Here is a 17,367-nt window from a genome sequence, read left to right on the forward strand (position 1 = left end):
TTTGCTTAAGTTTGGTTTTAACTTTCCACTATCTGTATACCAATTTGGCACTAACTACTTTCTTACCTAATTTATTCTTAATATGTTTTTTTTCTAACTTGCTTATAACCATCTTTATTTCAATTTATGTTGCAAAATTACTGCCTACTTTCAGAAAATTTTAGATGGGATCTTATGAAAACTGGACCTAATACTCAGATTCAGTTATCAACAAATTCACCCATTGTCAACAATCTTAACAGTTGTCAACCAATTATCAACAACTCTATACTGAGTTAACAACAATTTAGTTCAGTTGTCACCCGTTTTAGATCAGATCTAAAGGAAACCTGACCTAAAATTATGATCATATTTGTCAACACATTACCCTTTATCAACAATTCTAAATGACATCCAAAGAAAACTGGGCCTAGAATTCTTTGTCAACAAATTATCTGGGTTTGGATTTCTCCTACTGTAGGCTTGTTTGCCTACAACTGGCTAGGTAAGCTTACTTACTACCTGAGTAAGGTAAGGAAATGGCCTGGAATGTTTTACTGTGGCAATGCTGCACTGTATCCACTGCTTGTATTTTTTTTTTTTTTTTTTTTTTTTTTTTTTTTCGAGTATAGTTCCAAAGTTAAGCTATTTGATAAGCTAATTATTATATATTATTCTATATTATATTATTATTATATATTGTTATATATTATTATATGTTATATATTATATTATTATTATATATTGTTATATATATTATATATTATTATAAGCTAAGCCAATTAAGCTAATTGATGCAATCAGCTGATCTGTTAAGTTCCCAAATAATATAATTTTTTGGTGAATTGAAAAAAGACGATATTTGTGAATTTTTGTGAATTTAGTGGATTTTTTTTTTTCGATTTTTGTGTTACTTAGTTCGACTCTTTTATACCAACTGTTTGAAGGTTTAAGATGCAGATACATTTGTGTATTCTTTAATATATAGCACGACACCACAAATAAAATCCACATAGGATCTGAAATTGTCAAAAAGTTGCATATCCTTTTTTTATTATTTAACTTGGACAAATACAAAAGGAGTCTAGAGTCATGAAAAGGTTCTCCTAAATGCTTCTTATCAATTACCTTTTTCAGGATGAACTAACATTATGTGAATAAATGAAGTAGTTAAAATTTCATTCAGATTATGGCCACTGAAATGTTTAGCCTGTTTCAGAATTCAGAATATTATTCATAACTTGTCTCCATATGCAGCTTTTTAACGTTTTTCAGAGTTATCGAGGATTATGGCAAATGAAATTAGCCTGAAAGTGCTATTAAGTAGCAGTAGACAGGTTGAATAGCAAAAACTTGGCAGCTATCGCTGATTTGCATTTTTTTTTATAACATTTTCAAAATCAAACTATACTTCTAAATATAAATCAAACTATAAACTTTAAGTCTTATTGTACATATCAACAAAAACCTGGACGAAAGAATTACCATATCAGTTTGTTCCCGTTACCATTCCCGGTAACGGGAACTAACTTATCTTGCTTTCTCGTTCTTGATGGTAGAGTTTGATCAGGTAGAATGTTACGGTGCTGAGATTTAGAAAGCAAGAACTTTCCAAAATTCATTATCAGAGTTTCATACCGGTTTTGGAGTGACGGCATCCTAGCACTTCCAGAGTCTTTTCGTAGCGGATGTCACGGCTGCCCAAGATGATCGATACGCCTCGCTTCTGAACTGATTCAAGCTCCTGACCAAGATACACTGTTCTAAGTGCTGAGGACGCCCAAACAGGGCACGCATATTCCAGAATGGGGCGGACGTACGCTACGTATGCACACTTAATGCTCTCTGTGTTCGCACTGAACCTACGCATACCGTTTAAAGTCTGTAGTTTAGCGTTTGCACTTTTAACCACGTTTTTGATATGTGCAGCAAAGCTGAAGTCATTGGAGAAAGTAACTCCAAGGATATTGATACTGTTTGTTAGAGGGAATGAAACGTTTGGTTCCATAACATCGCTTTTTAGCGGGTTAAAGCGTACAATTTTGGACTTGTTCCAATTAATCTCAAAATTTAGCTCCGTGCGCTCTTTTGTGAAAACACTGAAAAAATTTGAACTGAATTGTGGCGTCACAACTCTGTTTTGTGCTAAATAGTTCAAGATAAATGACAGGTCGTTCACGAACTTGTAGCGGTCGTCATAGTCAGCTATGAGAACTATGTGATCTACTGTTTGTTAGAGGGAATAGAACGTTTGGTTCCTATAACTATAACGTCATTCAGAATTATATAAGATTATGACTAACAAAAATAGCCTGGAAATGCCTGCAAGTTGATGCTTTAAGACAGTCAGGGTTATAATTTGAAAAGCTAAAACGTTATTCAGGCTCATTGAAGATTATGGGAAATGAAAAAATGCCTTTAGTTTCCTTCAAATTGAAAGTTTATTGTATTATTCAGTGTTATCGACGGTTATGACCTTTGACAATTACCTGTAAATGCTTGCAATTTGAAACTCTATAACGTTACCCAGAATTTTCGAATATTATGGGGAACGAAAATAGCATGCCAGTGCCTACAATTTTAAACTTGTAACGTTTTTTAGACCTACCAAAGATTGTGGTATATGAAAATGACCTGCAAATATCTACAAGTTGAAGCTTTATAGCACTATTTTGAGTTTTCAAAGATTATGGTAAATTAAATTAGCCTACAAATGCATGCAAGTTGAAACCCTGTAACGCCATTCCGGGTTATCGAAGATTATGGCAAATAAAAGTATCCAGCTAATGCTTGCAACTTGAAACCCTGGAACGTCATTCCGGGTATTTGAGGATTATGGCAAATAAAAGCTAATGCTTGCAAGCTGTAACCTTGTAACTTATCCAGTCTTGTCTAAGATTAGCACAAATGAAGATAGCCGGTAAATGCCTGCAAATTGAAACTTCATAACGTTATTCAGTGTTAGAGAAAGTTATGGCCTTTGAAAATAGCCTGTAGATGCTTGCAATTTAAAAGTTTAGAACGTTATTTAGAGTTATCGAAGATAACTCTTGAAACCTTTGAAAATAGCCTACTTATGCTTCCAATTTAAAAGTTTATAACGTTATTCAGAATTGTTAAAGTTTTTCACTGTTTTAATAAGTAGATTTTAGAGAAAGAGTCAAACTTTAGCGCAAACAGCGGGGCTTTGAGGAGGGAACAGCCCTCTTCATATACAGGGTAATTTCTGTTCGTTTTAAGCTTTAATGTCGCTCCTTACTTTCAGTTAAAAATAAACTTGTTTTTTTTATCTAATAAATTTTAAAACCCTTTGTTTCTCTCGAATATTGAAGGGAAACAACGAATATTAGTCGAAGTTTTCTCGCGTTAATTACTTCTGAAAGGAGAATTTAAAGCTAAAAGATGTTATTAATTGTAAATCAGCTTTTTCGATGTATATATTGTTTCTCCTTTTGGGTCAGAGTCGCGATTGACAAAGCCGTTTCCAAACCAGGAATGCTGGGATATTGGGATACCTTAAGAATTTTGTTTTGGGATGCTATTTTTTACCATGAAATATCAAATAGTTCGTGGTAACGAACTGTAGTAAGGAGCAACCCGGCTCAATAGTAACCGAAACTAAAAAATGGAATTTTGATACCAATAGTTATACTAAAAGAATCGCGTTTTATTTCTGATTTTAAATATATAAGTTTCATCAAGATCAGTTATACCCATCAAAAGTTACGAGCCTGAGAAAATTTGCCTCATTTTAAAAAATAGGGGGAAACACCCCCTGAAAGTCATACAATCTTAACGAAAATCACACCATCAGATTCAGCGTATCAGAGAACCTTATTGTAGAAGTTTCAAGCTCCTATATACAAAAATGTGGAATTTCGCATTTTTTGCCAGAAGACAAATCACGGATGCATGTTTATTTGTTTGTTTATTTTTTTTTTTCCAGGGGTGATCGTATCGACTGAGTGGTCCTAGAATGTCGCAAAAGGCCTCATTCTAACGGAAATTAAAAGTTCTAGTGCCCTTTTTATGTGACCCAAAAAATTGCGAGGGCACCTAGGCCCCCTCCCATGCTCATTTTTTCCCAAAAGTTACCGGATCAAAATTCTGAGATAGCCATTTTATTCACCATAGTCAAAATTCCTAATAACTATGTCTTTAGGGACGACTTACTCCCCCGCAGACCCAGTGGGAGGGGCTGCATGTTACAAACTTTGACCTGTGTTTACATATAGTAATGGTTACTGGGAAGTGTACAGGCGTTTTCAGGGGGATTTTTTTGGTTTAGGGGGGGGGGTTACGTGGGAGGATATTTCCATGGAGAAACTTCTCATGGGGGAAGATAATTTCAATGAAGGGGGCGCTGGATTTTCTAGCATAATTTGAAAAAGCAATGGAAAAATAAATATGAAAAGTTTTTTCTACTGAAAGTAAGGAGCAGCATTAAAACTTAAAACGAATAAAAATTATTACGCATATGAGGGGTTTACCTCCTCGTTATACCTCACTCTTTACGCTAACGTATTTTTAGTAATTTCAACTATTTATTCTACGGCCTTTGTGATTCAGAGGCCATTCTTAAGGAATTGGGACAAAATCTAAGCTTTAGTGTAAAGAACGAGGTATCGACGAGGGTTGAACCCTCTCATATACGCAATAAAAACATACGAATATAGAAGGTCGTTACGTAAGTTAATTCGTAAGTTACGTATATTTTTTACCAATGAAAACGTTTGTAAAAAATTAAAAGTTCTAGTTGCTTTTTAAAGTAATCAAAAACTTGGAGGGCAACTAGGCCTCCTCCCTCGCTCCTTTTTTCTCAAAATCTTCCGATTAATTGCAATTAATGAATATGCAAATTACGTTTTAATTATTTATGTGCGGAGAGCCAAGATCAAAACATGCATTAATTTAAAAACGCCCAGAAATTAAATATAAAAAAAACATTTTTTTTTAAATGAAAGTAAGGAGCAACATTAAAACTTGAAACGAACAGAAATTACTCCGTATATGAAAGGGGTTTTTCCTTCTCAACGCCCCGTTCTTTACGATAAAGTTTCTTACTGTTTTAAAAATGGAGTTAAGAGAAAGAGTCAAACTTTAGCGTAAAGAGCGACGAGTTGAGGAGGAAGTAATTTCTTCCATATACGGAGTAATTTCTGTTCGTTTTAAGATTTAATGTTGCTCCTTACTTTCATTTAAAAAAAAAACTTTTTTTTATTTATTCTATGGAAAGAACATAAGAGAAGTGGTACGCTAATGATGCGTTCAAGCATTCCAAGATTACTTATTCGACAAGCCTGTTTACTTATCCTCGGCGTTTCAAGAGAAGTAAATGACGCCAGAGATTAGTAGGATTACTACTTGAAACGGCCAGGATTAGTTGTTACATAAGTTACACCTGCTAACCCTGGAAAATGCAGGATAGCTGAGGATAAATGACGTTATATACAAACAAAACATTTGATTTATTAAAAATGGAAGGAATCAGAAAGTATATGCAGAGAACAAAAAGGGACAGTATTTGTGAAATGTTACAAACATTCTGGGGTTGATAAATAAGCTATGTTGACAGTAGTGTACACGTGATTAGTGATATGGTTTGCCAAGTTACCTTCAGCGTTTCAGTTGACTAGTTGCCGAATAAGCATTTGGTGCTGTCTTTCAGGGATTACACCCAAAAACTGCATATTAAGCGGATAAATCGGATAAGGGATGCTTTAGAGCGCTATAAGTGATTTTGAATCCCATCTGGAAACAGGCAACCTACCCTTCTTAGAATTGGTGCTCAGAACTCGGTATTTCTACAACTGGTGCTCAGAAATCAGTTGAAATAGTTGACAACTTTCTTTACCCTTGTCTGTAGTCCCAAAGTGCTTCTTTATGAGCCTATATGAGCTGCTTCAGTGCTCCTTCTTTCTCTCACAATTTTTTGTGATATTTTACATAGCCATGACAATCATTGTTAATTAATCGAAACACCCGATCTGCTTTTGACATTCGGGTGAGATGAACACCAGCGGTACGCTCGGATTCTTGCCCGGATGTGACTTGTACTATAGAGTGGAACGTGCTTCCGCAAGAGCTGTGATGCAAAAGCTCACTTGCGTCCTCTATAAATAATTTAAAGAAATATTTTGCGAAAGGTCAAATAATTAGAAGTTAATTATAATTAAATTAAGTTTAGTATCCAAGACTATTTTATTGTTGTATAGTTGAATAGGCGAAGTGATTGTGCTTCTGGGGAGAGAGGGAGGGACCCGATAGCTTAGGTAATAATAAGTAAGTATAGAGGAGGTGCGTGGTTGTCTTGGCAGTAAAGTAAGAGCCATTCTGCGTGATAGTAATGAATCTTTATGCTTATGGGTTTCAATGTCGATTGTGTGACAGAGCAGTGTCTTTTGTGTCATTTATTCCGTTTTTTTTTTATAAACCTGATTGAACTTGAATTCAGCTGCGAGGGGAGCCCACTAAAGGTCCAATAAATCGTCTAAATAATTTTTTGGGCCACACTTCTTTTCCATTTGCAATTAAAACCAAAACGTATCAAAAATGGGCCTATTTTTCTCAGTAAAATAGTTAAAAAATACAAAAATAACCATTAAGCTTCGAATATCTTGGCTCCACATTGAAAATAAAAGCTTTCGGATGTGAAGCCGAAATATTTGGAATTGTATTATTATTTTTGTGCTCAAAACTTTTTTTTATGTGTTTCACTGTTTTATCAAAAAACTATTCCCGATTTTAATATGTTTTAGATTCAATTGTAATTATTTCTATCTTGGGATTTGAATAATCAGTTTGCCATCTTCTGACCTTTGACCATCTCAGACCTCTTTTGCACATGGAAGGGAAAAAGTACAAGGGAGTGTACCAAAACACACTGTCTGTAGCCCGTTACTAATTAATACGTCTGTTACTACAATAAAGAGCAGAAAATTAGTAACATAAAATTAAGAAACATAACGAACCGTTTGTTGCCATAGCTGGATGTATACTGATCAGAGAAAGGGGGGAGGGCAAAGGAAAAATAGGTGGTGGGGTCAGTCCATGCCAAAATGTATATAAAAAGCGTCACTGCGAAAAAGAATACAAGCTGAACTGATTCTTTGTTAACCTTTTGTCTAAACCAATTATGAACTAAGACTTGCTTAACACTGAAAATCAACTAAAATAGGGTTATTGAGTTAAAAATTTGTTATGGACAAAACATCGTTGCACCAACATATCAGAATTATGAAAAAGGTACTAATCCAGGCAATATCAATGTATATATTAGGTGTTTTTTTTTCTTTTATTAATTAGTAACATGTCTGCAATCTTTAGATTTAAACGTGTCTCCGAATAAGTTATTTGTTTTATACTTTTCTTTCATCAGACCCTCAGTTAACTGAAATGAGGCTTCTCAACCTTGTCACACTCTTAAATACAGATAAATGTTTGATTGGATATTCTTGTTCATTTTTCAAACCACTCTTTTATCACTTTTCTTTGTAACTTTTGGACTTTTGAATATGTTTCTTATTACATGGAAAAACGACAAAAAGCTGAAATGTTTAGCAAAATTTTTAGCAAAAAACTAAAAGTGTTTGAAGATATATTTGAAATAAACCTATAAATGGATCGGTCATGAATCTGTCATGTTACAGCACCAGGGAGCAAAAAAGAGCTTTCATTCTGATACAAAAAAAGGGCAAAAGCCCTAATGACGTAACAATTCACGCCATTTTTAGCAGCAAAGAAATATTGGTGCATGTTTCATTGAGTTGAACGCTGAATCAAGTCCAGTTGGTAACTGAATTTTAGATTTTTTTCTTATTTGTTACCAAAAGAATGGAAAATCTTGTGATTTTCATTTGAATTGAAAGAAAGACTAGATCTACATTGCATGGGCAACGTGACGTGTTGCGGCAACCTTTTTTCGGCTTTGCCGAGTAAAGTGTTGCGAAAGCAACACTTTAGTTTTGTTCCCTCGCTTCAGTCAAATGCTGAAGTTGTTAACGACTGTTGCTTCAAACTCCCTTATATGTCTCAAAATTGGTATCGGCCTATTTTTGGTTTTAGTATGTACTATGGAACCAAATGGGTCCTACCATCAAATATACCGGAGACAAATAATAAGTACACCAACTAGCAAAGTTGCGAGCCCCTCACTGCCGAAGATGACTATGAGCTAACAGCCGACTGTTGCTTCAAACTCCCTTATATGTCTAAAAATTGGTATCGGCCTATTATTGTTTTCAGTGTGTACTGTACTACTGAAGTTGTCAACCGCTTTAAACTTTCAAACTGGTATATCTCATGAAGGAATTTTTCAACCAAAAAATGGATGACATATACCTTTATATATATATAGAAATGATATATATAGATATATATAGAAAATAAATACTTTGATATATAGAAAACAAATATTGTAGCTGAGTGGTCCACAGTACCTCGTGTACTTTTCTGCTTTCAAACTGTGTAAACTAAATGGGCTGCCCAGGCCCCTCACTGATGCCACTAAGGTAAATCTTCTGGCACTTCAGTGCCACAATAAGTTCTAATGCTCGGCTTAGATAAAGATATTGAAATAAAGAAAAAAGGAAGTTTAGTTTATAAAAAGGGAATTTATTTGATAAAAAGGGGGCAAAGTCCTAACTAGTACCATTTGATTCCTTGGCGCTTTTCTAATATAATATTTTAATTTTCAAAGTAAAATATTGGATTGCAGAAGAAAAACAGGCGGCAGGATCAACTATTCTGAAGTTTTAATTGCTCAATTTTCTAGGCGATATTATTAAGTATTGTTATCCACTAAAACATACCAAACGCTGAAAATCAATTAAAATGAGACTTCTCAATTTTGTGACTTTATTATATACAAAGAAACATTTGATTAGGTATTCTTGTTCCTTGAAATATGTTTTACGTTATAGGTTTTTATGAGCTTCAGGCCGTGCTAACTCACAAGGGTCGATCAAGTTCAAGTGGTCATTATGTAGCTTGGTGTCGACGAAAAGGTGATGAGTGGTTTCAATTTGATGATGACAAAGTCAACACTGTAACTACAGAAGATATTCTGAAACTATCTGGTGGAGGTGAGTTTTTTTACACTTTCAATTCTTCTGTTTCTAACTGTTCAATGTGTTTGGGGGGTATTTGCGGCAGTTGTCATGTAAAAAATGAAAAACTATAAATATGTGCATGTATTGATAAACATCTGTTTCAATTATCGTTTTTTATAGCCAACGAACCTGACATTATTTGCTGCTAGATTTTGTAGGGCTTCCTCTGCAATCCTGACAATTATTGGTAGTTTATCAGCAGTCCGGATGGTTAATGACAGGATGCTAGATTTTGTAGGGGTTCCTCTGCAATCCTGACAATTATTGGTAATTTGTCAGCAGTCCGGATGGTTAATGACAATCCATTAGCAATCCTCATCCCAACAATATTTGTTGCTAGATTTTGTATGTCTTAATCTGCAATCCTCACCTTGACATTGTTAATTGTTAGATTTAGTAGGTTTTCATCGGTGATCCCGATGATTATTGGCAATTCATCAGCAATCCTTGTCCTTACATTATTGGTTGCTGGATTTAGTAGGTCTTCTTCAGCAATCCTGATGATTATTGGTAATTTCTCAGCGGTCCTCATCCTGACATTATTAGTTGCTAGATTTAGTAGGTCTTCATCACCAATCTTGATGATTATTGACAATACATCAGCAATCCTTGTCCTGACATTATTGGTTGCTAGATTTAGTTGGTCTTCTTCAGCAATCCTGATGATTATTGGTAATTTCTCAGCGATCCTCATCCTGACATTATTAGTTGCTACATTTAGTAGGTCTTCATCAGCAATCTTGATGGTTATTGGCAATTCATCAGCAATCCTTGTCCTGACATTATTGGTTGCTGGATTTAGTAGGTCTTCTTCAGCAATCCTGAGGATTATTGGTAATTTCTCAGTGATCCTCATCCTGATATTATTAGTTGCTACATTTAGTAGGTCTTCATCAGAAATCTTGATGATTATTAGCAATTCATCAGTAATCCTTGTCCTGACATTATTGGTTGCTAGATTTAGTTGCTCTTCTTCAGCAATCCTGATGATTATTGGTAATTTCTCAGCGGTCCTCATCCTGACATTATTAGTTGCTACATTTAGTAGGTCTTCATCAGCAATCTTGATGGTTATTGGCAATTCATCAGCAATCCTTGTCCTGACATTATTGGTTGCTGGATTTAGTAGGTCTTCTTCAGCAATCCTGATGATTATTGGTAATTTCTCAGCGATCCTCATCCTGATATTATTAGTTGCTACATTTAGTAGGTCTTCATCAGAAATCTTGATGATTATTGGCAATTCATCAGTAATCCTTGTCCTGATATCATTGGTTGCTAGATTTAGTTGGTCTTCGTCAGCAATCCTGATGATTATTGGTAATTTCTCAGCGATCCTCATCCTGATATTATTAGTTGCTACATTTAGTAGGTCTTCATCAGAAATCTCGATGATTATTGGCAATTTATCAGTAATCCTTGTCCTGACATTATTGGTTGCTAGATTTAGTTGGTCTTCGTCAGCAATCCTGATGATTATTGGTAATTTCTCAGCGATCCTCATCCTGACATTATTTGTTGCTACATTTAGTAGGTCTTCATCAGCAATCTTGATGATTATTGGCAATACATCAGCAATCCTTGTCCTGACATTATTGGTTGCTAGATTTAGTTGGTCTTCTTCAGCAATCCTGATGATTATTGGTAATTTCTCAGAGGTCCTCATCCTGACATTATTAGTTGCTACATTTAGTAGGTCTTCATCAGCAATCTTGATGATTATTGGCAATTCACCAGCAATCCTTGTCCTGATATCATTGGTTGCTAGATTTAGTTGGTCTTCGTCAGCAATCCTGATGATTATTGGTAATTTCTCAGCGATCCTCATCCTGATATTATTAGTTGCTACATTTAGTAGGTCTTCATCAGAAATCTTGATGATTATTGGCAATTTCTCAGCGATCCTCATCCTGACATTATTAGTTGCTACATTTAGTAGGTCTAAGTTGCTACTAGTATTAGTTGCTACATTTAGTAGGTGCTAGATTTAGTTGGTCTTCTTCAGCAATCCTGATGATTATTGGTAATTTGTCAGCAATCCTCATCCTGACATTAGTAGTTGCTACATTTAGTAGGTCTTCATCAGCAATCTTGATGATTATTGGCAATTCACCAGCAATCCTTGTCCTGATATCATTGGTTGCTAGATTTAGTTGGTCTTCGTCAGCAATCCTGATGATTATTGGTAATTTCTCAGCGATCCTCATCCTGATATTATTAGTTGCTACATTTAGTAGGTCTTCATCAGAAATCTCGATGATTATCGGCAATTTATCAGTAATCCTTGTCCTGACATTATTGGTTGCTAGATTTAGTTGGTCTTCTTCAGCAATCCTGATGATTATTGGTAATTTCTCAGCGGTCCTCATCCTGACATTATTAGTTGCTACATTTAGTAGGTCTTCATCAGCAATCTTGATGGTTGTTGGCAATTCATCAGAAATCCTTGTCCTGACGTTATTGGTTGCTGGATTTAGTAGATCTTCTTCAGCAATCCTGATGATTATTGGTAATTTCTCAGCGATCCTCATCCTGATATTATAAGTTGCTACATTTAGTAGGTCTTCATCAGAAATCTTGATGATTATTGGCAATTCATCAGTAATCCTTGTCCTGACATTATTGGCTGCTAGATTTAGTTGGTCTTCTTCAGCAATCCTGATGATTATTGGTAATTTGTCAGCGATCCTCATCCTGACATTATTAGTTGCTACATTTAGTAGGTCTTCATCAGCAATCTTGATGATTATTGGCAATTCATCAGCAATCCTTGTTCTGATATAATTGGTTGCTAGATTTAGTTGGTCTTCGTCAGCAATCCTGATGATTATTGGTAATTTCTCAGCGATCCTCATCCTGACATTAGTTGCTACATTTAGTAGGTCTTCATCAGCAATGTTGATGATTATTGGCAATACATCAGCAATCCTTGTCCTGACATTATTGGTTGCTAGATTTAGTTGGTCTTCTTCAGCAATCCTGATGATTATTGGTAATTTCTCAGAGGTCCTCATCCTGACATTATTAGTTGCTAGATTTAGTAGGTCTTCATTACCAATCTTGATGATTATTGGCAATTCACCAGCAATCCTTGTCCTGATATCATTGGTTGCTAGATTTAGTTGGTCTTCGTCAGCAATCCTGATGATTATTGGTAATTTCTCAGCGATCCTCATCCTGATATTATTAGTTGCTACATTTAGTAGGTCTTCATCAGAAATCTCGATGATTATTGGCAATTTATCAGTAATCCTTGTCCTGACATTATTGGTTGCTAGATTTAGTTGGTCTTCGTCAGCAATCCTGATGATTATTGGTAATTTCTCAGCGATCCTCATCCTGACATTATTTGTTGCTACATTTAGTAGGTCTTCATCAGCAATCTTGATGATTATTGGCAATACATCAGCAATCCTTGTCCTGACATTATTGGTTGCTAGATTTAGTTGGTCTTCTTCAGCAATCCTGATGATTATTGGTAATTTCTCAGAGGTCCTCATCCTGACATTATTAGTTGCTACATTTAGTAGGTCTTCATCAGCAATCTTGATGATTATTGGCAATTCACCAGCAATCCTTGTCCTGATATCATTGGTTGCTAGATTTAGTTGGTCTTCGTCAGCAATCCTGATGATTATTGGTAATTTCTCAGCGATCCTCATCCTGATATTATTAGTTGCTACATTTAGTAGGTCTTCATCAGAAATCTTGATGATTATTGGCAATTCATCAGTAATCCTTGTCCTGACATTATTGGTTGCTAGATTTAGTTGGTCTTCTTCAGCAATCCTGATGATTATTGGTAATTTCTCAGCGGTCCTCATCCTGACATTATTAGTTGCTACATTTAGTAGGTCTTCATCAGCAATCTTGATGGTTATTGGCAATTCATCAGCAATCCTTGTCCTGACATTATTGGTTGCTGGATTTAGTAGGTCTTCTTCAGCAATCCTGATGATTATTGGTAATTTCTCAGCGATCCTCATCCTGATATTATTAGTTGCTACATTTAGTAGGTCTTCATCAGAAATCTTGATGATTATTGGCAATTCATCAGTAATCCTTGTCCTGACATTATTGGTTGCTAGATTTAGTTCGTCTTCTTCAGCAATCCTGATGATTATTGGTAATTTGTCAGCGATCCTCATCCTGACATTATTAGTTGCTACATTTAGTAGGTCTTCATCAGCAATCTTGATGATTATTGGCAATTCACCAGCAATCCTTGTCCTGATATCATTGGTTGCTAGATTTAGTTGGTCTTCGTCAGCAATCCTGATGATTATTGGTAATGTCTCAGCGATCCTCATCCTGACATTATTAGTTGCTACATTTAGTAGGTCTTCATCAGCAATCTTGATGATTATTGGCAATACATCAGCAATCCTTGTCCTGACATTATTGGTTGCTAGATTTAGTTGGTCTTCTTCAGCATTCCTGATGATTATTGGTAATTTCTCAGCGGTCCTCATCCTGACATTATTAGTTGCTAGATTTAGTAGGTCTTCATCACCAATCTTGATGATTATTGACAATACATCAGCAATCCTTGTCCTGACATTATTGGTTGCTAGATTTAGTTGGTCTTCTTCAGCAATCCTGATGATTATTGGTAATTTCTCAGCGATCCTCATCCTGACATTATTAGTTGCTACATTTAGTAGGTCTTCATCAGCAATCTTGATGGTTATTGGCAATTCATCAGCAATCCTTGTCCTGACATTATTGGTTGCTGGATTTAGTAGGTCTTCTTCAGCAATCCTGATGATTATTGGTAATTTCTCAGCGATCCTCATCCTGATATTATTAGTTGCTACATTTAGTAGGTCTTCATCAGAAATCTTGATGATTATTGCTACATTTAGTAGGTCTTCATCAGCAATCTTGATGGTTATTGGCAATTCATCAGCAATCCTTGTCCTGACATTATTGGTTGCTGGATTTAGTAGGTCTTCTTCAGCAATCCTGATGATTATTGGTAATTTCTCAGCGATCCTCATCCTGATATTATTAGTTGCTACATTTAGTAGGTCTTCATCAGAAATCTTGATGATTATTGGCAATTCATCAGTAATCCTTGTCCTGACATTATTGGTTGCTAGATTTAGTTGGTCTTCTTCAGCAATCCTGATGATTATTGGTAATTTGTCAGCGATCCTCATCCTGACATTATTAGTTGCTACATTTAGTAGGTCTTCATCAGCAATCTTGATGATTATTGGCAATTCATCAGCAATCCTTGTCCTGATATAATTGGTTGCTAGATTTAGTTGGTCTTCGTCAGCAATCCTGATGATTATTGGTAATTTCTCAGCGATCCTCATCCTGACATTATTAGTTGCTACATTTAGTAGGTCTTCATCAGCAATCTTGATGATTATTGGCAATACATCAGCAATCCTTGTCCTGACATTATTGGTTGCTAGATTTAGTTGGTCTTCTTCAGCAATCCTGATGATTATTGGTAATTTCTCAGCGGTCCTCATCCTGACATTATTAGTTGCTACATTTAGTAGGTCTTCATCAGCAATCTTGATGGTTATTGGTAATTTCTCAGCGATCCTCATCCTGACATTATTAGTTGCTACATTTAGTAGGTCTTCATCAGAAATCTTGATGATTATTGGCAATTCATCAGTAATCCTTGTCCTGACATTATTGGTTGCTAGATTTAGTTGGTGTTCTTCAGCAATCCTGATGATTATTGGTAATTTGTCAGCGATCCTCATCCTGACATTATTAGTTGCTACATTTAGTAGATCTTCATCAGCAATCTTGATGATTATTGGCAATTCATTAGCAACCTTCATCCTGACATGATTGACTGCTAGGTTTAGTACGTTTTTATCATTAATCCGATCCTGGCAGTATTGGCTGCTAGATTTAGTAGCTCTTCGTCAGTAATCCTGATGGCTATTGTCCATTCACCACCAATCCTCATCCTGACCTGCCTGAGGCCTGTCGTGCATCCCTCAGCCATGATCCTGATATGCCTGATCCTATCAGCTCCCTGAGGCATCTAAACCTAAGGACAACGGTTTTCATTGAGGAGGATATCCTCCCTGATATTCTATTAACCTCACCCTCTCCAACGTTTATATGAATCGGAGCCATTACGTAGGTGATCTGTTGGTTGTTATAACTCGTCCATTTTATTATGGTATAAATGTCCTTTTCTCCTTTTATATAAATTTGCTTTCCTTTGCTCTTTAAAATGTCTGTATAAAGGAAAATTCTCATCCTTTTGATTTTGCTTCAAAATTAATGCCTGATTTCTTTCGACTTTTATTTTGTGTTCGTAAGTCATTTAGTCGCTTGTTGTTTTGGTATAAATAAGTTTACAATCTCAGAGTGTGTTATTAAGATTAGAAATTTCTAGAGGGCCCATTCATTTCGCCCCTTTTCCAAATTTGTCCAACTGCTCTTGGCCTGTGAAAGGATAATTTTAATTTGTTTTCGTTTGTGTCTTTTTTAGTTTACACTGAGATTTTACCCTTCTTTGTGGTCCAATTTTTAAATGTTAATTTTTTGTAGATTACGAGTTACTATTTTTTAACCTAGTTATCCTAATGTAATGCAGTGGACCAATTTTAAAGGGTTTCCCCTAATTTCCTTATAAGACAACTTGGTTTTCCAAAGTTTCCCCAAAAATGAAACTTTGTAATCACACAAACGTTAACGCAAAATACAAATTGATAATTTTTGTTGGCGTTGGTTTCAGCAGGTATTTCGGAGAACCTTGTTGCCTTTTGTAGAAATGCGCTTGACCATGTGCTTTCCAACCTCTTACAAATAAGGGTTCTTGGCTGTGACTAAACCTCATCTGCATTCGCTTTTTTTTTCTTGGCTATGCCTAATTCTCGTCTATATTTACTATTTCTTTTCTTTTTTACACAGATACAAGAACACACAATGAAATGTGATGAATATTTGTAAATGCTTAACCTAACTGATGTTAATCTGGTTTTCTTTATTTTGTTTATTTATAGGTGATTGGCATTGTGCCTACGTTCTATTGTACGGACCGCGTGTTCTTGAAGTGGAAGAAGGAGATGAGAAAATGGAAAGTTGAATTGAATTATAATTCTGATTGTGATCATCTGGGGTACTATTCTGAAAAAAAAACGCCTTTTTCCTCCTTTTCTATGCTAAATTATTTCTTTATTCCATAAATGTTAAAGGGAAGGGATGATCCTCTGTAGTACAGCCTTGTCCTTTTTATTATGAAGTTTGTGCAAACTTGACTTTATCCTACTTTTGTTCAACTTTATGTACCAGATTTTTGTGATGCTTCTTTTTAACGTGTTTTTAGTTTCTAAATTGAAAATAAAATAGCTAGTTAAATTTTGTGTTATTTAACAAATAAGTTTTCCCCTTTTTTTATTATTTGATTAGTAAAAATGGGTATCCCAACCTGGAAGGCATTTTGGGAACCTTAAAGCAGAAACATGAAGACAATATTAATTTTTGTATTTATGTCAAAGAGTATAGGTAGCTTAATAGAGTGGAAACTGGCGCTAGTGTCAAAATTTTTACCAATATCATCTAGTATTTGGCGTTTCTTGGCATTTTTCCAAGCTTTGTAATTTGTTGTTACACTGATTTTTTCAATTAGAATTCTTTTATCTTATTATCACATTGAACAATTCCAAGAAACGCTAATCGTTAGATGTAGCGAGTGATTTTTTTGTCGACACTAGTACTAGTTTCCACTCCTGTAAGTTATCCTTTGTTTAACTTTATGCTCAGTGATTCTTTTGACGTTCTCAATAGAGCATATTCTCTGTGGACACTAGCAGCTCATCAACGTAAGCTGTGGTATTACATATTATGCACTGTATGTATGTTTTTACACATGGATTTATACTACTAATAACTCAGCGCAGCACCAAACCGCCTGAGGCCTACACAGCTACGCAAGCTCCTCCTCCAATCTATTCAAGGCCTCCTTCTGCACCCTCCCAGGAAGTTCCCATTTCCTTTCAGTCTTTATTTATTACATCCTCCCACCCCAGACGAGGACGACCTGCTTTCCGGTTAGCCCCAGACGGATGGCTAAAAAGGACAATCTTTGGCAATCTGTCATCCTTCATCCACAGAATGTTTCCTAGCCATCTCAATCTTTCTTTCATTATAACTCTAGAAAGTGGGATATAACCACATTTTTCGTACAACCTACTGTTTAAAATACGGTCAGTCAGCCGTGTACCCAGAACAATCTGTAGGCAATTTCTCTGGAAAACATCTAGTAAATTTTCATCTGCTTTTCGGAGTGCCC

At 35.5% G+C, this 17,367-nt stretch overlaps 1 protein-coding gene across 1 annotated transcript in view; it reads left to right on the forward strand.

The window, feature by feature from the left end:
- Nucleotides 1–16,433, forward strand: part of LOC136027941 (ubiquitin carboxyl-terminal hydrolase 14-like) — a 38,453-nt gene extending 22,020 nt beyond the window's left edge. Inside the window, exons 5-6 of the mRNA XM_065705410.1 lie at nt 8,901–9,062; nt 16,079–16,433. Of these exons, the coding sequence (XP_065561482.1) occupies nt 8,901–9,062; nt 16,079–16,161 (245 nt within the window). The 3' untranslated portion in view covers nt 16,162–16,433. The remainder of the gene's footprint in view (nt 1–8,900; nt 9,063–16,078) is intronic.
- The last annotated feature ends 934 nt before the right edge of the window (nt 16,434–17,367 follow it).

This window comes from Artemia franciscana, chromosome 6 (assembly GCF_032884065.1).
Source record: "Artemia franciscana chromosome 6, ASM3288406v1, whole genome shotgun sequence".
NCBI classification, from domain to species: Eukaryota; Metazoa; Arthropoda; class Branchiopoda; order Anostraca; family Artemiidae; genus Artemia; species Artemia franciscana.